Here is a 20,975-nt window from a genome sequence, read left to right as displayed (position 1 = left end):
AAAAAAAAAAAAAAAAAAAAAAAATTCTGTAATTTTTTTTTTGTATTTTTAGTAGAGATGGGGTTTCACCGTGTTAGCCAGTCGGACCTAGGGTCCGACACTGTGTAGTGCCACAGGAAGCTAGGTACGGTGTGGCCTGTAATCCTAACACTCTGGAAGGCCAAAATGAGAGGATTGTTTGAGGCCAGGTGTTTGAGACCAGCCTGGACAACATGGCAAAACTGTGTCTCTACAAAAAATGTTAAAATTAAGCTAGGTATGGTGGCACATGCCTGTAGTCCCAGCTACTCAGGAGGCTGAGGCAGGAGGACGGATTGAATCCAGGAACTTGAGGCTGCAGTAAGATGCGAATCGTGCCACTGCACACCAGCCCAAGTGACAGAGCAAGACTCTGTTGCAAATAAAATAAAATAAAATAAAATAAAATAAAATAAAACAAAAATAGAGGCCGGGCACGGTGGCTCATGCCTGTAATTCCAGCACTTGGGGAGACCGAGGTGGGAGGATCACTTGAGGTCAGGAGTTCCCGTCTCTACTAAAAACACAAAAAGTAGCTGGGTGTGATGGCACACGCCTATAATCCCAGCTACTCAGGAGGCTGAAGCAGGAGAACTGCATGAACCCAGGAGGTGGAGGCTGCAGTGAGCTGAGACAGTACCACTGTACTTCAGCCTGGGCAACACAGCAAGACTCTGTCTCAAAAAATATACACATATATATGGCGGGGGAGAGAGAGATAATGTGCTTTATATTTTATATATTTATTATATATAATACATTATATATATAATACGTACAAAAATATATCAAAGTAATGCATGTTGCTTGGTTTAAAAAGCCAATAGGAGGCCGGGTGTGGTGGCTCACACCTGTAATCCCAGCACTTTGGGAGGGTGAGGCCGGTGGATCACTTGAGGTCAGGAGTTCCAGACTAGCCTGGCTAACAAGGTGAAACCCCACCTCTACCAAAAAATACGAATATTAGCTGGGCATGGTGGCATGCGCCTGTAGTTCCAGCTACTTGGTAGGTTGAAGTGGGAGAATCTGAACCTGGCGGGGCGGAGGTTTGCAGTGAGCTGAGATCGAGTCACTTCACTCCAGCCTGGGGGACAGTGAGGCTCTGTCTCAAAAACAAAACAAAACAGGTCGGCACGGTGGCTCACGCCTGTAATCCCAGCACCCGCCCCGAGGTGGGCGGATCACGAGGTTAGGAGATGGAGACCATCCTGTCTAACAGGATGAAACCCCATCTCTACTAAAAATACAAAAAAAAAAAAAAAAAAAAAAATAGCTGGGCGTGGTGGCGGGCGCCTGTAGTCACAGCTACTGGGGAGGCTGAGGCAGGAGAATGGCATGAACCCGGGAGGCGGAGCTTGCAGTGAGCCGAGATCGCGCCACTGCACTCCAGCCTGGGCGACAGTGCAGACTCTGTCTCAAAAAACAAACAAACAAACAACAACACAAAAAAGCCACTGGGAAGACTTATAATAAAAGGTTATAGTTCCTTGCCACATCCTTCCTACCCCAACCCCACCTCCAGTCTATCTTCCCAGGGAAAATGTTTTTATTTGCATTTTTTTTTAAAGGGGTGTGTGTGTGTGTGCATTTTAATATTGAGCCGTGGTCTCACTATGTTGCCCAGGCTCATCTTGAACTCCTGAGCTCAAGCAATCTGCTCCCTCAGCCTCCCAAAATGCTGGGATTTACAGGCATGAGCCACTGAGCCCGGCCTTATTTGCATTTTTTTTTAGGCATGGAAAAGACAAACGATTTGGGGAAAGCATATTTTAAATAGCTAAGATTCTGCACTTAGATACTTTAGAAGTGTCCTTATGTGCCTGCTTTGCTTTTATACTTAACTAATGCACCAGCTTAATAGTCGCCTAGTTGAAAATTCTAAAAGTACAAAAAACTTACAGTAAAAAGTCTTCCCCAACTTCTGTCCCCAGTGATACAGTTCTTCTCCCTGGGGACCTTCTTGTTACCCGTTCTTGTATATCATTCTACAGGTGTCCTGTTTTACTATTTGTAATTATTTTCATGGTTTCCTCCATGTCTGTCTATAAATTGTGCTTATGATGTTGCTATAGCTTCACATATCAACTCTAGCCTATCTATCTTCCTGCTGTGACCTTGATATGGCGACTTACTCCTTAAGTCCTTCCGAACTGCATGAATTTTTTTTCAACCATTGACCAGTATTATTTTCTGAAAAATTAAAAATGGTTTAAACTCGTTAAAGGGATTTTATGTAAGATCAAACAAACCAATAAACAAAACTTACTCTACGAGATTGGAGTACTAATAATTGGGTTAAACCAGAGTTTTCATGTTAATTTACAGAAATTCAGTCTGATGCCCAGACACTACACGCCGGGCGTGGGCATACACGCCTTGCTTGTCCGGGAACGGCCGTTCACGCCCTTTTAAAAAAAGACAGCGCCCACTCAGGGCCCCGCCCCGCTGATGGATACAGAAGTAAACGAAGCCTCGTACCGCCACCGCCGCTTAAAGGGGAAACCCATTTCTGTCGTCTAAAAAGAGAGTGGTGGCTGCAGCGCCTTTCCTGAGGTAAAACTCGGCGCCCCTCTAGTTAAAAGGGTAAAGTACGCGCTGGGCCCCACCTCACCTGCGCGGTTACTTTGTACTCGGTGTAGCCCTTGGGGTGCGTCCTGGGGTCCGACACTGTGTAGTGCCGCAGGAAGTCATCCTTCGCCTGGCGGGACATGAAACCGAGCTGGAGCGGAGCGCAGCGCCGGCCTCCGCTTCCTCGCCGTCCCCACCCCTCCGGCCCGGCCTCCGACTGCCGCCGCCTCGCCCGGGCCTGCGCCCTTCTTCCTTCGGCCCAGGGATTTTGTCGCAAGTGACAGCGCTGTTCCGATCCCGGGTGCGCGGCCAAGGGAGCGTCTGAAAAGTTCCTTCTCTGTGGTGAAGCGTAAACCCAAGTCATTGGAAAGATTGGTCGGGGAGGTTGTGATCACTCGTCTCATTTCTGCCGGGTGATCAAGCCCACCCTATCCAAGCGTAAACCCTTGTCACAGTCCTCCAAAGGACTTCTCCCCTGCTTCCCAAATCCCTGCTTTCATTCATCCACCCAACTCCTATTGTGCCCAGTATGTGCAGGACAACGTCAAATTATTTTCCTGTCAGGATTCCCTAATTCATGTTTTCTGGAAAGTAGAGGAAGCAAAGAACGCTGGAGAAGCAGGATGGTGTCATGGGCTCTGAGTCACGACTCTTACTAGCTGTAGGAATTTCCCATAACTACTCAGCCTCAGTTTCTCATCTGTAGAATGGAGATGTTTATAATAGAATCTATGTAGGTCAGTGGAGCTTTCTTGCAATGGACTTGCTGCCAGAACACAGGTGTCGTGAAAATCACTGTTAAGTCAAAGCCAAAATGGGGGTTTGGCGCGGTGGCTCACACCTGTAATCCCAGCATTTTGGGCGGTGGAGGCAGGTGGATCACTTGAGGTCAGGAGTTCAAGACCTGCCTGTCCAACATGGTGAAACCCCATTTCTACTAAAAACACAAAAATTAGCTGGGCGTGGTGGCACACACCTGTAATTCCAGCTACTCCAGAGGTGGAACTGGCCGATGGCTTTAGCTCAGGAGGTTGAGGCTGCGGTGATCTGCAATCGCACCACTGCACTCCAGTCTGGGCAACAGAGTGAGACGCCATCTCAAAAGAAAAGGTGCAGGGGAAGGAAAAGACTCAGCTCAACATCGTCATCTGATTTGAGCAAGTCCACCACTACTGGCTATCTGATTTACAAGTGTGGTGGGATCCACAAAAGAACCATCAAAAATTTTGAGGAGGCTGCTGAGATGGGAAAGGGCTCCTTCAAGCATACCTGGGTCTTGGGTAAGCTGAAAGTTGAACATGAGAGTGCTATCACCACTGCTACCTCCCTGCTGGCAATGAAGACCAGTCAGTACTATGTGACCATCATCAATGGCCCAGGATGCAGAGACTTTACCAAAAACCTGATTACAGGCACATCTCAGGCTAACTGTGCTGCCCTGATTGTTGCTGCTGGTGTTGGTGAACTTTAAGCTGGTATTTCCAAGAATGGGCAGACGTGTGAACACACTCTTCTGGCTTACATGCTGGGTGTGAAACTAATTGTTGGTGTTAACAAACTGGATCCCAGTGGGCCATTCTAAAGAGGAGAGATGGCGGCCGGGCGTGGTGGCTCACGCCTATAATCCCAGCACTTTGGGAGGCTGAGGTGGGTGGATCACGAAGTCAGGAGCTCAAGACCAGCCTGACCAAGATGGTGAAACCCCGTTTCTACTAAAAATACAAACATTAGCTGGGCCTGCTGGCGGGCACCTGTAATCCCAGCTTCTTAGGAGGCTGAGGCAGAGAATTGCTTGAAACCGGGAGGCAGAGGTTGCAGTGAGCTGAGATCGTGCCACTGCACTCCAGCCTGGGCAACAGAGTGAGACTCCATCTCAAGAAAAAAAAAAAAAAAAAAAAGAGGAGCGGTGGGATAAGTCATTAAGGAAATCAGCACCTACATTAAGAAATTGGCTACAACCCTGACATAGTAGTATTTGTGCCAATATCTGGTTGGAGTGGTGACAACAGGCGGGAGCCGAAAGCTCACATGCCTTGGCTCAAGGGATGGGAAGTCACCTGTAAAGATGGCAATGCTGTGGAACCACGCTGCTCAGAAGCTCTAGATCGCATCCTACCAACTCACAAGCTCTTGGTTCTGCCCCTCCAGACGTCCACAATATTGGTGTTTTTTTTTTTTTTTGAGATGGAGTCTCGCTCTGTTGCCCAGGCTGGAGTGCGGTGGCGTGATCTCCACTCACTGCAAGCTCCGCCTCCCGGTTTCACGCCATTCTCCTGCCTCAGCCTCCCGTGTAGCTGCGACTACAGGCGCCTGCCACCGTGCCTGGCTAATTTTTGTATTTTTAGTAGAGACAGGGTTTCACTGTGTTAGTCAGGATGGTCTCGATCTCCTGACCTCGTGATCCGCCCGTCTCGGCCTCCCAAAGTGCTGGGATTACAGGCGTGAGCCACCGCGCCTGGCCAACATTGGTGTTATTGATACTGTCACTGTGGGCCATGTGGAGACTGATGTTCCCAAACCCAGTATGGGTTTTGAGACCTTTGCTCCAGTAAGTGTTAGAATTGAAGCAAAAATCTGTTGAAATGCAGCATGAAGTTGGGAAGCTTAAATACAATACATGGTATTTAGTGCAAAGGAAGCATTGTGAATGGCCACTCTTGTTCCTGGAACTCAGGTGTACAGGTGCGGTGCCTTGGTCTTCAGAAAGAAGCAAAGCATGGCTTGGGGCTCATGCCTGTAGTCCCAGCACTTTGGGAGGCCAAGGCGGGAGGATTACTTGAGGCCAGGAGTTCGAGACCAGCCTGGGCAACAGGCTGCCCCTGATTTCATGAGAAATTAAAAAATTTAAAAATCATGCCTGTAATCCCAGCACTTTGCGAGGCCGAGTTGGGCGGATCACTTGAGGTCAGGAGTTCAAGACCAGCCTGGCCAACATGGTGAAAACCCATCTCTACTAAAAATACAAAATTAGCCAGGTGTGGTGGCGGGCGCCTATAATCCCAGCTACTCGGGAGTATGGGGCAGGAGCATTGTTTGAACCTGGGAGGCAGAGGTTGCAGTGAGCTGAGATTGCGCCATTGCTCTCCAGCCTGGGTGACAAGAGCGAAACTCTGTATCAAAAAAAAAGAAAANCTTTGCGAGGCCGAGTTGGGCGGATCACTTGAGGTCAGGAGTTCAAGACCAGCCTGGCCAACATGGTGAAACCCCATCTCTACTAAAAATACAAAAATTAGCCAGGTGTGGTGGCGGGCGCCTATAATCCCAGCTACTCGGGAGTATGGGGCAGGAGCATTGTTTGAACCTGGGAGGCAGAGGTTGCAGTGAGCTGAGATTGCGCCATTGCTCTCCAGCCTGGGTGACAAGAGCGAAACTCTGTATCAAAAAAAAAGAAAAAGAAAGAAGGTGGGGGGGGGGGGGGGGGGGGAAAAAAAAAGCAAAAAAAAAAAAAAAAAAAAAAAAAAAGAGGGGGGGGGGGGGGGGGGGGAGAGAGAGACAGAGAGACAGAAAGAAAGAAAAGAAAGAAAGAAGGAAAGAAAGAAAGAAAGAAAGATTAATTAGCTGGGCATGGTGTTGTGGGCCTGTAGTCCCAGCTATTCTGGAGGCTAAGGCAGGAGGATAACTTGAACCTGGGAGTTCAAGGTTACAGTGAGCTATGATGGAGTCACTGAGTTCAAGGTGGCAGTGAGCTAGGATCATGCCACTGCACTACAGCCCGTGCAATCAAGGGTTATGCCTCTCCAAAAAAAAAAAAAAAAAAAAAAAACCGACTCCAGATCAAACTCTGGAGGGTCTGAACTGGGTAGTTCATCTAGCAGTTGTTCAGGAGGAGGCCAGGGATGGGGATGTCCCCTCATGCAACATACACCAGAAGTCCTCTGAAGACCTCTTCAGACATTGCTCCCCTCTCCAAAGTTCCCTCAGCAGGGATATTATCCCAGTTTCCTTCTCACCCATCTTTCCCTCCCTCTCTGGCTCAGTGTCTCCCACACTCTTCCCTTTACCCTTCTTTCTCCCCGTCCTCTCCAAGCCCTTTTCCATCTAGAGCAATTTAGCCCCTGGCCTTCTCCAGATCTCCCACCCCACCAGTTCCCTCACCAGGAGGAGCAAACAGAAGGCGGCAGTGGAGGCCGGGCATGGTGGCTCACACCTGTAATCCCAGCACTCTGGGAGGCCGAGGCGGGCAGATCACCTGATGTCGGAAGTTCAAGACTAGCCTGACCAACATGGAGAAACCCTGTCTCTACTAAAAATACCAAATTAACCGGGCATGATGGCCCATGCCTGTAATCCCAGCTATTCGGGAGGCTGAGGCAGGAGAATTGCTTGAACCCAGGAGGCGGAGGTTGTGGTGAGCTGAGATCGCACCATTGCACTCCAGCCTGGGCAACAAGCGTGAAACTCTGGCTCAAAAAAAAAGAAGGCGGCAGTGGAGCAGGAGAGGCTGCAGGGGCGCCACGCTGGGCTGCCCACCATGCTCCTCCAGGGTCTGCTCCCCAATCTCACCCAGGGTAGGGTATGCTTGACCATGTGGTGGAGACCTTTGTGATGAATATCACCTTGTTATTTTCATATTTGTCTCTGTGAATAATTCACCTTTTATTTATTTATTTTTTTGAGACGGAGTCTCACTCTGTTGCCCAGGCTGGAGGGCAGTGGTGCAATCTCGGCTCACTGCAACCTCTGCCCCCTGGGTTCAAGTGATTCTCCTGCCTCAACCTCCCGAGCATCTGGGATTACAAGCACACACCACCATGCCCGGCTAATTTTTGTATTTTTTTGGTAGAGATGGGGTTTCATCACGTTAGCCAGGCTGGTCTCGAACTCCTGACCTCAGGTGATCCACCCACCTCGGCCTCTCCAAGTGCTGGGATTACAGAAGTGAGCCACTGTGCCTGGCCTAATTCACCTTTTCAAGAAAAGCATTGTTTCCTAAGGGCACCTGGGAGGACATGAACACTGGGGTGACACATATGTCAGTGGGTGGCTGACTTCACATTAGCTGAATTTGCGTACAGTCCTACTGGTTCAAATAATCATAATTATAGCTGACACACAATACTTATGACATACAAGACACCAACTCATTTGGTCCTCCTCCCAACACTAGGAGGGAAACTGAGGCACGGAGAGGCTAGGCAAGTTGCTCAGCATCCACCAGCGAGTGGCAGGCCAGGATTTGGCTCCAGAGTCCAGGTTTAAGAGCCTGCAGACCACCAGGTCTGTCTTGCAAGGAGGACAGGGCAGGGGCTTCTAATTTTGTACCCTGAAGGGCAGTTTCCTCATGTTCTAAGCTCGTCCACGCAACATTCACTTCCCTTCTTCCACTGTTTTACTCTTGTTGCCCAGGCGGGAGTGCAATGACGCAATCTCAGCTCACTGCAACCTCCATCTCGCAGGTTCAAGCGATTCTCCTGTCTCAGCCTCCCGAATAGCTGGGATTACAAGCATGAGCCACCATGCCTGGCTAATTTTGTACTTTTAGTAGAGACAGGGTTTCTCCATGTTAGTCAGGTTGGTCTACAAACTTCCGACCTCAGGTGATCTGCCCGCCTTGACCTCCCAAAGTGCTAGGATTACAGGCATGAGCCACTGCGCCCGGCCTGAAATTTTTTTTTTTTTTTTTTTTTTTTTTGTTGAGACGGAGTCTCGCTCTGTCGCCCAGGCTGGAGTGCAGTGGCCGGATCTCAGCTCACTGCAAGCTCCGCCTCCCGGGTTTACACCATTCTCCTGCCTCAGCCTCCGGAGTAGCTGGGACTACAGGCGCCCGCCACCTCGCCCGGCTAGTTTTTTTTTTTATATTTTTAGTAGAGATGGGGTTTCACCGTGTTAGCCAGGATGGTCTCGATCTCCTGACCTCGTGATCCGCCCGTCTCAGCCTCCCAAAGTGCTGGGATTACAGGCTTGAGCCACCACGCCTGGCCAATTTTTTTCTTTTTCTTGAGACAAAGTCTTGCTCTTGTTCCCCAGCCTGGAGAGCAATGGCGCAATCTTGGCTCACTGCAACCTCCACCTCCCGGGTTCAAGCGATTCTGCTGCTTCAGACTCCCGAGTAACTGGGATTACAGGCGCCTGCCATCATGCCCAGCTAATCTTTGTATTTTTAGTAGAGACAGGGTTTCACCATGTTGGCCAGGCTGGTCTCGAACTTCTGACCTCAGGTGATCCACCCGCCTCGGCCTCCCAAAGTACTGGGATTACAGGCGTGAGCCACCACACCCAGCCCTTTCTTCCATTTTTAAGGAAACCTAGGCCGGGCATGGTGGCTCACGCCTGTAATCCCAGCACTTTCTCAGCACTTTGGGAGGCCAAGGTGGGAGGATCACCTGAGCCCAGGAGTTTGAGACCAGCCTGGCCAACACGGCAAGACCCCATCTTTACAAAATAAAAAATTAGCTGGGCATGGTGGCACAAGTCTGTAGTCCCAGCAACGTGATGGGAGGATGGCTTGAGCCTGGGAGGTCAAGGCTGCAGTGAGCTGTGATTATGCCACTGCACTCCAGCCTGGGTGACAGAGGGAGGCTCTGTCTCAAAAAAAAAGGAAACCTAGATTTTGCACGGGTCTCTACCCCTCCACGAAAGGATCCTAGTGCCGGCTTCAGAGTAAATCCCAGTGTCTCTTCCTCACCTTTTGATAATAGCATTCACCTTTCCTTTGGGAAAACTGCCCTTCTTCCATTGGATGTACTTTGCTGGGAGGGTTGTTGGGCCACAAATCCACACCAAAAGATAATCGTGGGCCTCAAGCTGCGCCGGCAGGCTGCGTCTCCTTGGCATTTGAATTTTGAGCAGAGACAAAAACTGAAGACAATTAGGCCTGAGCTATTTCGGGAGGCAGAAGGGTAGGTATAGTGACCAACCGTGCTGGGTTCAAGCCCAGCTCCCTCACTTCCTAGCTGTGTGGCTTTGAGGAAGTCACTTAACCTCCTGGAGGAAATGTCATCCAGGAGCCAGTCGATACCAGGCAGCGGGTTCTTCCCAGCAACGGGGCTGCAGCCCTCGATGTACCAGTGGTGGCTGTAGAGTTCAGCTCCAGGGCCTGGGAGGACAAAGGTGCTGGTGGTGGCCAGTGCCTCCCCTCAGCCCCTTCCCTCCCTGCTCAAGGGTCAGCCCATCCAGGAAGCCTCCCTTGGCCCCTGGGAGAGCGTATCTGTTCTCCGGGGCACCTGAGCTCTCTGTACAGTCCCACACCAGTGCCACCCCTTAGTGTCCCATATAAAGGGGGATCTTGATAGGCAGCACTGCATAAGGCTGCCCCTAACTGCACTGCTGAATGGGTAGTACTTAGAACAGAACCCTGCAGAGTAAGCAGCTGTTAGGACCCTGGGCCGTGAAAACATCCACCAGTCTTGCCACTTGGACTGGACCCCTGGGGTGGCCTCATTTCCTATCCTTTCCCAGCCTGGCACTGGTTCCGAGTTCCTGTCGCCTTCAGGCAAGGACACAGCTACCCCTACCTGATGTGGCCCCCTCCCGCCCTCTGGCTGCACTCCCTCCCACACATGACTCTATGCCCCTCCCCATTTCCCAAGAGCCCTTGCTCTTCATGCCTGTCCTGTGATCCCCTCTGCCTGAACCTCTGCTGGCCTCATACAGCTATTCAGGTTGTCCACTGCACATGGGGTCCTGGCTACAACAGAGAATTGGGAGCTGAATTTCAGCCCGTGTTCCATGCAAAAAGTTGGCGCCCTGGTCTGGAGCTGCGTCCCTTTTTCTAATTCATACCTATGAGAGTTGGAGTTCCCCTGGTGAACCGTCTTCCCCTTCCTCTACCTGGAAAACTACTCACATTCCCAGTTTTAACGTGACCTCCTCTAGGAAGCCTGCCTGGACTCCTCTGGATGGAATCAGTTGCACCGTGTCCCATGCTTCTATAACTATTTTTGCATCCCTTTGACATAGCCGCAGCTCACTATTGACTGCAATGGTCTGTTCCTTTCTGTCCCCTGCTGGACTGTGGGTCCCAGGTGGTCTCTAACGCTGTTGAATCAACAAATGACTCAGCCAGGAATCAGGGCAAGGAGTGGTTTATTTCACAGCTGAGTGAAGGATAAGGCCCACAGCCTCGGTAGCAGCAGTAGCAGCTCCTCCCCGCCCAGTCCTCTCTTCTTGGTATGGTCGCCAAAGGCCAGGTCAGGAGCCAGGGAAACAGCCAGGGCACAGCCCTCCCGCCACAGGAGCTGGGTGGCCACAGAGCAGCAGCGGGCAGCAGTAGCAGCAGCAGGTTGGGATGGAGGAGGGGGAGTGTTAGTTTGGCTGGCTGACTCCCATGCCCCCATGGATAGTGTTTGGTGAGGGTTGGGGGACCTGGACTGCTAGGTGGAGGGACATCTGGAGTGGCTCAGTCAGCTGTGAAGATGTGGCTGGAAATGTCATCCAGGAGCCAGTCGATGCCTGGCAGCAGGTTCTCCCCGGTGACGGCGCTGCAGCCCTGGATGCACCAGTGGTGGCTGCGGATGGAGTCCAGCTCCAGGGCCTGGAAGAACAAATGTGCTGATGGTGGCCAGTGACTGCAGACCCTGCCTGCCCTTGGCCCCTTCCCTCCCCAGCCCAGAGGAGCTCCACGCCTCCCTCAAGGCCCTGCTCCAGGTCATCCCATCCAGGAAGCCCCACTGGTCCCTGCGAGACTTTGTCAGCCCCCAGGGGCACCTGGGCTCTCTGTCCAGTACCACACCAGTGCCGCCTCTCAGTGATGTAAATGCAACACGGGCTCTTGAGCATCCACCAGGATCTGGGCATCATGCCAGGAGCCCTACACATCCTCTCTCATTCTCCTCAAGTCCTCATGAGCCAGGGATTGTGTCAGCCATTTCACCAAGGAGGAAACCAAAGTTCAGAGAGGTTAAGCAACCTGCCTAAGGGCACATAGCTCATAAGTGGCAGAGCCAAGATTTTAACGCTGCTCTTTCTCACTGTGGTGCTTGAGCACTAGAATCATGGTTAAAATGTGGGCTCTGGGGTCAGAGAGGCTTCTGGTCTATTTAGTGGCTGTGTGACCTGGGACAAGTTACCTAATCTCTCTGAGCCTGCTTCACCATGTGTAAAATAATAGTTCTTACCTCATGAGGTTATTGTGAGAATGAAATGAGTTAATTCATGCAAGGAGCAGAGCATACTGAAAGCACTCTGTTTGTGCTGGGTACTGCTAGCCTGTGAACAACATATGCGCTGGCTACTGTTAGCCTGTGAACAACACATGCGCAGTTCTGCCTTCCCCAGGCTGTGGGCCACCCCATGCCTTATTAATCACTGGATCCCCAGTGCCCTGCATAGGTCCTGCCACCTAGCAGGAGCTAATAAATGCTTTTATTATTACTTTTTTTGGTTATTTTTAATAAATGCTTTTAAAATAAAGAAATGTGCGCCCCTTTCCCTCAGCGAGCCTGTCCCAGGCCCTGGACTCACCTCGCGGATGGCATTAGAGGACAGTGCTCCAGGCAGGTCCTGCTTGTTGGCAAAGATGAGGAGGGTTGCTCCGGCCAGGCGCTGGGGAAGAGAAGACAGAGGGGTGGGGTGGGGACTCAGAGGACAGCCTGACCCCTCCTCTAATGGCCCAGAGCATCTATGGTGAAGGATCGACCTGGAAGATCAAGGTGAGGCCCTGTAGTGGTGGGAGAGGCCCAGGAGTGAGTTTGTGGACATAGCCATCAAGGCTGGACCACATGGGCGATGGCAGTCCTGGGCCAGGGTTCTGGTTCCAGTCAACCACCACAGGGGACACCGCTGTCCCCCATGCTCCAGCTTCCTCTTCCATAAACAGGGAGGGGTGCTGGATAAGATGATCCCTGAGCTCTCTGTGGTTCTAGACTGCTCCAATCTGATGACCAGACATGCACAGAGAATGTGATCTCTCCCTCTTCTGGGTTCACACAGCCCTTTAACCGCTCCACTCCCGACAGGCCACACTGTCCACCTCTGATTCTAGTTGTTTCCACATATGCGTCTGTTATTGGGAGATGTAGGTGGACGGGTCTAACCCTTGGGCCTCGACCTGCCTTGACCAGCATTTGATGGCCCTGATCTCGTTTGACCTGCTCCACTCACACAGCAGGTGTGTGCAGTGTGCCCAGGACAATCCCGACTCCGCCTGCAGAATCCCCCCTTTCACTCTCACAAGTGTCCTCATTTTCAACTAAATGCAATGTTGTAGCTTGAATCAAACACTGGAAACAAAAAGTATATTAGTGGAAAAACTGGTGAAATTCAAATAAAATCTGCAATTAAGATAATAGTAATTCACCAATGTTGATTTATTAGTTTGGACAGGCCACGGTTAGGTAAGATGGGGAAGCAAGGTAAAGGGTATATGGGGGACCTCTGTACTATCTTTGCAAGTTTCCTTCTTTTCTTTTTGAGATGGAGTCTTGCTCTGTTGCCCAGTCTGGAGTGCAGTGGCACAATCTCGGCTCACTGCAAGCTCTGCCTCCCAGGTTCACACCATTCTCCTGCCTCAGCCTCCCGAGTAGCTGGGACTACAGGTGCCCGCCACCATGCCAGGCTAATTTTTTGTATTTTTAGTAGAGACGGGGTTTCACCGTGTTAGCCAGGATGGTCTCGATCTTCTGACCTCATGATCTGCCCGTCTCGGCCTCCCAAAGTGCTGGGATTACAGGTGTGAGTCACCGTGCCCTGCCCCTTATTTTTTATTTATTTATTTTTTTGAGACAGGGTCTTGCTGTCACCCAGGAGGCTGGAGTGCAGTGGCATGATCACAGCTCACTGCAGCCTCGACCTCCTAGGTTCAACTGATCCTCCTGTCTGAGCCTCCAGAGTAGCTAGGACTACAGGTGCGTGCCACCACCCCTGGCTGAGGTAACATAGCGAAGAGTCAGACTCTTGAGCCAGGCTGCACGGCCTCTCAAAGCTTCATGCTGGCCTTGGGTCATCCTCCCTAAAGCCCAATGATGTGGGTGTCATCATCACCATTTCAAGGAACAGAAACTGATGCTCAGGGTATTGACGTAGTAACACCCCAGGGACGTTAACTCAATCTCAGTCCACAGCATGTGTCCTGCCTCTGGCACCATGGGCCTTCCATGGTGGGGGCCCAGTGAAGGAATGGATCCTTAGCTTCCCTCTGGGGCCATGGACCTCTCTGAGGGGCATCTGCTGAGAAGGCGGCCACATGTCCACACATTTGCACAAAGGGTAGGAGCTGCCCACCTCCTCCACCAGCAGGCTCTGGAGCTCCCGCTGGCAGTCCTGCATGCGCTGGTGGTCCGCGCTGTCCACTACCCAGATGAGGCCGTCGGTGCTCTCAAAGTAGTTCCGCCAGTAGGACCGCAGGGACTTCTGACCACCCACATCCCAGATGTTCAGCTTGAATCTGGGCAAGGAGCGGGTGACAAGAGGGTCAGCTGGGCGCCTCTCCCACCTTTCCTGCCCTGCTCTGGGTTGGCCCACCCACGGGGCCCCTGCTCACCCTCGGTGCTCCAGGGTCTTGATGTTGAAGCCCAGCGTCGGGGAGATGGTGTCGATGTCCTCCCCATTGAACTTCTTCAGGATGGTTGTCTTCCCAGCATTGTCCAGGCCACTGGGGCGCAGCAGGTTAAGGAGAAGTCCCTGTTCTCCGCCGGGTGGTGACATCGTCACAGAGCCCCTCTTAGGGGACTCATTATTTTCCGCCGTGTATCAAACTGAGTTCAGCACATGCCTGGCCATCACTGGCCCACAATAAATGTGAAAGTATCAAGATATAAATATCATCTCTACTGACCAAAACCTCCTTAATTTGTTGAACACCTACTATGTGCCAGACTCTCTTCTGGGTGCTTGAGGACAAAGCCCTGCCCTTAGGAAGCTTGCATTCTAGTGGGAAGACAGTCAATAAAGTACAAACAAATGAGAAAAGAAGGCGCTGCCAGATCCTGGCTAGTACCATCAACACAACAGAGAGGATTTCCGAGAGGGCCATTGGAGGCTCTTTCAGCTCGGGTGCCGGGGAAGGCCTCTCTGAGGTCTGGAGTTGAGACGCAAAATACAAGGAGCAAGCTTTTTGAAGAACTAAGGGAAGAACAAATATCTGGAGGAAGCCACCCTCATGTGTTTCTGGAATATTCCAGACCTGCTACTGCAGAGTGCAAATTAACGGGTGTGCTTACTGTGGGAGGGAACCACCCTCCTCTATCCTCCCAACACTGCAGCTCAGTGGGGCGTGGTGGGGTGGGCAGGTCCTGGACTGGACCACCTCTCCCTGCTCATCGGAGCTGGGGCGAATGAGCCTGGTCCAGGAGAGGGGTGAGGAGGAGACTTCCCCTGAGGCCCAGCCTTAGTCCCTGGAACCTGGCCGCTGATGACCGCCTGCCCCCAAGCCATCATCCATGTTTCCTTCCCCTCTCGATCATCTCCACTGGCTGATAAGCTTGCCGTTCTTTCTCCCACCTTCAAGAGCAAATAGGCCGGGCACGGTGGCTCACACCTGTAATCCCAGCACTTTGGGAGGCCGAGGTGGGTGGATCGCCTGAGGTCAGGAGTTCGAGACCACCCTGGCCAACATGGCAAAACTCCATCTCTACTAAAAATTAAAAAAATAGCTGGGTGTGGTGCTGGGCATGGTGCTGGGCACCTGTAATCCCAGCTACTTGGGAGGCTGAGGCAGGAGAATTGCTCGAACACGGGAGGCAGAGGTTACGGTGAGCCAAGAACCTGCTCCTCCCCCAGTCCTCTCTACCTCAGCAAATGGCTTCTCACCCTTCTAATTGCTCAGGCCAGAAACTTCCATGACCTCACTACTTCCATCCTGGTCCGAGTCACCATTCTACCTCGCCTGCATCACTGCAGTGGCCAAACTGGTCTCTGATTCCTTCTGTCCTCTGCACTTCTCACTGAAAGGGAAAACCAAAAACCAAAAGGCTCTAGGTGAGGTGGTTCCCAGTCAACAGTCCTCCCCACTCCAGCCATACTGCCCTCCTCGCCAGTCCTCTGAACACGCCAGTGAGTCCTCCCAGGGCCTCTGACTTGCTGTTCCCTTTGCTTTAAAATTTTCCCCCAGACTGCTATAAGGTTCAACCCTCACCTCCCTCATGTACTCAATTGTCACTTTTTTTTGAGACAGAGTTTCTCTCGTCACCCAGGCTGGAGTGCAATGGCGCGATCTCAGCTTACCGGTTCACTGTCATCTCTGCCTCCTGGGTTCTAGCGATTCTCTTGCCTCAGCCTCCTGGGTAGCTGGGATTAAAGGTGGCCACCACCACACCCAGCTAATTTTTGTATTTTTGGTAGAGACGGGATTTCACCATGTTGGCCAGGCTGGTCTCAAACTCCTGACCTCAGGTGATCCATCCGCCTTGGTCTTTCAAGGTGCTGGGATTACAGGTGTGAGCCACCATGCCCTGCCATCATACAGTGGCCTTCTTTGACCACTCTAAATTGCATTATTCTCCATACATAGATATGTAGTGGGAGCTCATCCTGGAGCAGTAAAATGCCCTGTTCCCCAGAAGCATGATCCAAAGCATGGCCCATATACATATATAGTATGTATGGAGAATATATATATATGTATAAATAGAGACGGGGTCTATGTTGCTCAGGCTGGTCTCAAACTCCTGGGCTGAAGCGAGCCTCCCACCTCAGCCTCCCAAAGTGCTAGGGTTACAGGTATGTGCCACTGAGCACCCAGCCTCTATTACATATTTTACTTATTTCCTGTGTTATCATCTTTCTACCCCCCTGCATTACAGAATTTCCATGAAGGTAACATTTTTTTTGTTTTAGTACCCTGGCCCCCAGGACAGTGCCTAGCACATATTAGGCACTCAATATGTATCAAATTAGTGAACTGTATGCTTTTCTCAGAGCTCTTTAAAACAGACATGGGGCGGGGCGCGGTGGCTCACGCCTGGAATCCCAACACTTTGGGAGGCCAAGGCAGGTGGGTCACTTGAGGTCAGGAATTCGAGACCAGCCTGACCAACAAGGTGAAATCCCGTCTCTACTAAAAATATTTTTAAAAATTAGCCGGGCGTGGTGGTGGGCACCTGTAGTCCCAGCTATTTGGGAGGCTGAGGCAGGGAAATCGCTTGAACCCGGGAGGCGGAGGTTGCAGTGAGCTGAGATTGCACCACTGCACTCCTGCCTGGGCAACAAGAGCGAAACTCCGTCTCAAATAAAATAAAATAAAATAAAACAGACATGGGCCGGACTCCGTGGCTCATGCTTATAATCCCAGAGTTTTGGGAGGCTGAGGCGGGAGGATCACTTGAGCCTAGAAGTTGGAGGCTGCAGTGACCCTTGATTGCGCCACTGCACTCCAGCCAGGGCAACAGAGCAAGACCCTATCTCAAAAAAAAAAAAAAGATGATTATTAAGTTATATGTGCACATAAGGGTCTTATCTCCCCTGCCATTCCACCGCGGGGCCTGGCACAGAGCAGAGGGAACAGGTTCGGGCACCTAACTGGACTCAGAAGGCGCACAGCGCGCACGGGGCACTCGGGCTCACACACACACATCCTCGGCCGCAGGGTCATCCAAGGGCCGCGTAGCACCAAAGAGACGGACTGTTGGAGCCACACTCGAAAGGATCCGCAGAGCCCACATCCGCCACCCGCCACCCCGCACGCCCCCGGGATTCGGAGCTCGAGGGCGGGGCCGGGGCCTGGAACTCTCGGGCCCGAGGGAGATGAGAGCCGGGAAGGCAGCGGCCCCACGCTTGGGCCAGGCCGCCGGATGGTGGCGTCCGAGTCATCTCCGGGACCCACTGCCCCTGACAGGCCACCCGCCGCTGCGCCTGCAGGCCCGCTTCTGCGGCCCTCGGAGGTGGCCCCTGCCCCAGGCCGGGGGTGCGGCGCCTCCCGGCCCCCGGGGCGACTGGTTGTGCCGGCGTGGTGACGCCAGGGGCAGTTGGGACGCGCCGGCCGCCGCGTTCCGCTCCCGACAGGGGGCGCCCGGCATCGCCCGCCCGGCGGGGCCCAGCTACCCCCGCGGCTCCGGCGTCTGGGAGGATACAGCATGAGCAGTCGCAGCTCCCGCTCTTTCTGCTTCATCTTCTTCAGAATGGTCAGGAGCCCCATGATCCCCGGAGCCCCTCCCGGCCGCCGTTTCTTCCCAGTCCCGGGACTCCGCTCCCGGTTCCTATTGGCTATCATGCTCGCCGACGGCATAGCCAATTAGCTGGACGCTCGTTTGGTCCCGCCCTCGCCACACGTGATCGCGAGGTCGCCCGCGCAGCTGCTGCGAGAGTGCCCCTAGCGGCGCAGGGGGCTTTTGTGCTGCCGCCCGCCCTGACGCTGCGCCTCCCGAGGGCTGAGGCTGGGGGAGAAAGGGCGACATCCCCACCCTTTCCCCCGCCAGACCGGGGTTCTCGGCCGGAGCGGAAACCTTGAAGTTCCTGAGTTGCATCTTGGCTGCGTCTGACCTCAGAGTCAGAACCCAGGGTCCCCAGGTACGGACGAACTCATCCTGGGGCCAGTGTAGGCCCCTGTTCCCAGCAACACGGTCCAAATCCTGCGCCTGTGGGCCCTCAGCATCGTCCTCAATCTGCCAGTGACAGAGCAGAAAGTTGGGCGTCCCCCTACCCTGCTCCTGTGGCTCTCAGTTCAGGGCGGCGGTGCCCCCTGGAGGCCGTTCGAAAACGTGCGGGGCGTCCCTGGGTTCCAATGACGAAATTGTAGTCCCGTCCCAAAGGCTCCCCCACCCAGAGGCCCAGCGTTTCCCTGTTGAGAAGCACAATTCCTACTTTTGCGGATGGAAAAACTGCGGCCCAGATGGTGCTTAGCACAGTGGCTGGCATGTAGTAGGTGCTCAGTAAATATTTGTTGTTGAATGAATGGCTTTGTCCGAAAGTTTCATTCTTTACCTTAGGGCTCAAGAAGTCTAGAAAGTGAGGAAATAGGTCAAGGATCAAGCCTATTGTCAACTCAGGAGAGAGCCTTATTGTCTTAATTTGGTGCCCCAGCCGGCTGCAGGGTAAATGTGAATAGGCAGCGGAAGATTCTCTCTCATGCTTGGGAAAGAGCTGTCAGCACCAGCTGAAGACAATGGCTAACTCCTGTGTGACTGTTTGCAATGCATTCCACGTGTTCAGCTTCATCCTCCCTGCAACGCTGAGAGGTTTCCATTCTTTTCGTAGCTATGATAATAGAATCCAAAGTGTTTAAGGAGCATGGGTGAGATTCAAACTCAGGTCTGGTCAATGGTAAAGCACAATGTCTTCATGCCTCCATGAAGTTTGCCTAGAGAGAGGTCTGGAAGAAGCTGGAGCTTCCCATCTTGCAGAAAGGGGCTTGTGGTCAGAGGAGGGCTGAACAGATAGGCTGCCTGAGTGGGACCCTTGGGTCAGCACCATTTACCCTCCATCAGACACACACAAAGGAAGAAACTGAGCATAGCGCCTACCCAGAGACTTTGAAACCCAACTAAGATCGAAATGGGAAATGCTAGCTGGGCGCGGTGGGTCACACCTGTAATCCCAGTACTTTGGGAGGCTGAGGCGGGTGAATCACAAGGTCAGGAGTTCAAGACCAGCCTGGCCAACATGGTGAAACCCCGTCTCTGCTAAGAATACAAAAGATTAGCCGGTTGTGGTAGTGACACCTGTAATCCCAGCCACTCGGGAGGCTGAGGCAGAGAACTGGTTGAACCTGGGAGGTGGAGGTTGCAGTGAGCCAAGATTGTGCCACTGCACTCCAGCCTGGGCGACAGAGCGAGACTTCATCTCAAAAAAAAAAAAAAAAAGGGAAATACCTAGAGGTAGGAGCCTGCCATCCTCCTTCTAGGAGCCTGCACCACAGGCATTCTGGATATGACACGGAAGTTCACTGTGGCATAGTTTGGAACAGCAAGAAGTTGGAAAAAACCTAAGTGTTTCCAGTGAGGGCAGGTTACCTAAGCCAGGGTAGGTGCATGTGAATTCCATGAAGCCCTTAAAACAGTGAAGCGGGCCGGGCGCAGTGGCTCATGCCTGTAATCCCAGCACTTTGGGAGGCCGAGGTGAGTGGATTGCTTGATCCCAGGAGTTCAAGACCAGCTTGGCCAACTTAGGGAGACTCCCATCTCTACAAAAAATACAAAAATTAGCCAGATATGCTCACTTGAACCCAGGAGGCGAAGGTTGCAGTGAGCTGAGATTGTGCCACTGTACTGCAGCCTGAGCGACGGAGTCTGTTTAAAAAAAAAAAAAAAAAAAAAAATTAGGTATGATGGTGCACATCTATAGTCCCAGCTGCCTAGGAGGCTGAGGTGGGAGCCTGGGAGGACGAGGCTGCAGTGAGCCATGATAATGCCACTACACTCTAGTTTTCATGACAGAGTTAGACCCTGTCTCAAAGAAACAGAAAACAGTGAGGTGGAGCTGTAAGATAACAGTGTGGAAAGATGTCCACACCATACTAAATGAAAAACAAAAACAAATTCAGTCCTGTTTTAGTTTTAAAAATAACATTAACTGGAAATATGCCCACTTAGCAATGTTTTTTAATCTATGAGATGCATTCCATTAAGGAAGTGGATTGTAAAATTAGTGTCACAAATAGGTTGAACTGTATGAAATTGCCCATATTTGACAGTTCTGAGTACAGGGATGTATTTCAAATGGTTGAACTTAGTAGCATTAACAAAAATGAAACAGAATGAACAGAACTGAAAACGTTACTACCTTCACCCATGTAGTAAAGGTACTAAGCAGTGTTTGGCGAAACATTTGTTTCAGATATTTATACAGATATGAATACTTCTCACTGTGAGTCACAGTCACAAAAGTTTGAAAATCAGTGCAATGCAGCTATTAACTGGGGAGTAAGTTTGGGAGAACATAAAATTATTGCCTTGGGCGTTTCTTTTTTATTTTTTTTTGATACGGAGTCTCGCTCTCATCCAGGCTGGAGTGCAGTGGTGCGATCTCGGCTAATTGCAAGCTCCACCTCCCGGATTCACTCCATTCTCCTGCCTCAGCCTCCCGAGCAGCTGGGACTACAGGCATCTGCCACCACACCCGGCTAATTTTTTGTATTTTTTTTTTTTAGTAGAGACGAGGTTTCCCCATGTTGGTCAGGATGGTCTCTATCTCCTGACCTCATGATCTGCCCGCCTTGGCCTCTCAAAGTGCTGAGATTACAAGCATGAGACACTGCGCCTGGCCTGCCTTGGGCGTTTCTTTTTTTTTTTTTTTGAGACGGAGTCTCACTCTGTCCACCAGGCTGGGGTGCAGTGGCGTGATCTCGGCTCACTGCAAGCTCCGCCTCCTGGGTTCACGCCATTCTCCTGCCTCAGCCTCCCGAGTAGCTGGGACTACAGGCGCCCGCCACCGCGCCCGGCTAATTTTTTGTATTTTTAGTAGAGACGGGGTTTCACCGTGGTCTCGATCTCCTGACCTTGTGACCCGCCCGCCTCCGCCTCCCAAAGTGCTGGGATTACAGGCGTGAGCCACCGCGCCTGGCCGCCTTGGGCGTTTCC

At 51.9% G+C, this 20,975-nt stretch overlaps 3 protein-coding genes and 1 long non-coding RNA gene across 4 annotated transcripts in view; 1 reads left to right on the top strand and 3 right to left on the bottom strand.

Moving 5' to 3' along the window:
* Positions 1 to 2,864, bottom strand: part of SNX15 (sorting nexin 15) — a 13,718-nt gene extending 10,854 nt beyond the window's left edge. The window contains 1 exon segment of the mRNA XM_017893440.1: positions 2,630 to 2,864. Within this exon segment, the coding sequence (XP_017748929.1) occupies positions 2,630 to 2,728 (99 nt within the window). The 5' untranslated portion in view covers positions 2,729 to 2,864.
* Positions 2,865 to 10,594: 7,730 nt separating this feature from the next.
* Positions 10,595 to 17,711, bottom strand: ARL2 (ARF like GTPase 2). The gene is made up of 5 exons (XM_017893434.1): positions 17,532 to 17,711; positions 14,006 to 14,116; positions 13,747 to 13,909; positions 11,989 to 12,069; positions 10,595 to 11,059 (listed from the first exon to the last, which is right to left on the bottom strand). The coding sequence occupies exons 1-5, from the start codon at positions 17,684 to 17,686 to the stop codon at positions 10,925 to 10,927; spliced, it is 645 nt and encodes a 214-aa protein (XP_017748923.1). The 5' UTR covers positions 17,687 to 17,711; the 3' UTR covers positions 10,595 to 10,924.
* On the bottom strand, positions 14,126 to 17,523 carry LOC108543107 (uncharacterized). Its single transcript, XR_001889467.1, has 3 exons — positions 17,034 to 17,523; positions 15,274 to 15,407; positions 14,126 to 14,246 (listed from the first exon to the last, which is right to left on the bottom strand). It is a non-coding gene; the product is annotated as an uncharacterized LOC108543107 (long non-coding RNA).
* A 172-nt stretch (positions 17,712 to 17,883) lies between the features above and the next one.
* Positions 17,884 to 20,975, top strand: part of BATF2 (basic leucine zipper ATF-like transcription factor 2) — a 29,109-nt gene continuing 26,017 nt past the window's right edge. The window contains exon 1 of the mRNA XM_017893424.1: positions 17,884 to 17,967. The gene's annotated coding sequence lies outside the window, so the exon portion shown is untranslated. The remainder of the gene's footprint in view (positions 17,968 to 20,975) is intronic.

This window comes from Rhinopithecus bieti, unplaced genomic scaffold (assembly GCF_001698545.2).
Source record: "Rhinopithecus bieti isolate Rb0 unplaced genomic scaffold, ASM169854v2 scaffold_1017, whole genome shotgun sequence".
Lineage (NCBI taxonomy): Eukaryota > Metazoa > Chordata > Mammalia > Primates > Cercopithecidae > Rhinopithecus > Rhinopithecus bieti.
Note: the sequence above shows the minus strand (reverse complement) of the source record. Positions and strands in the feature narration are given on the sequence as shown.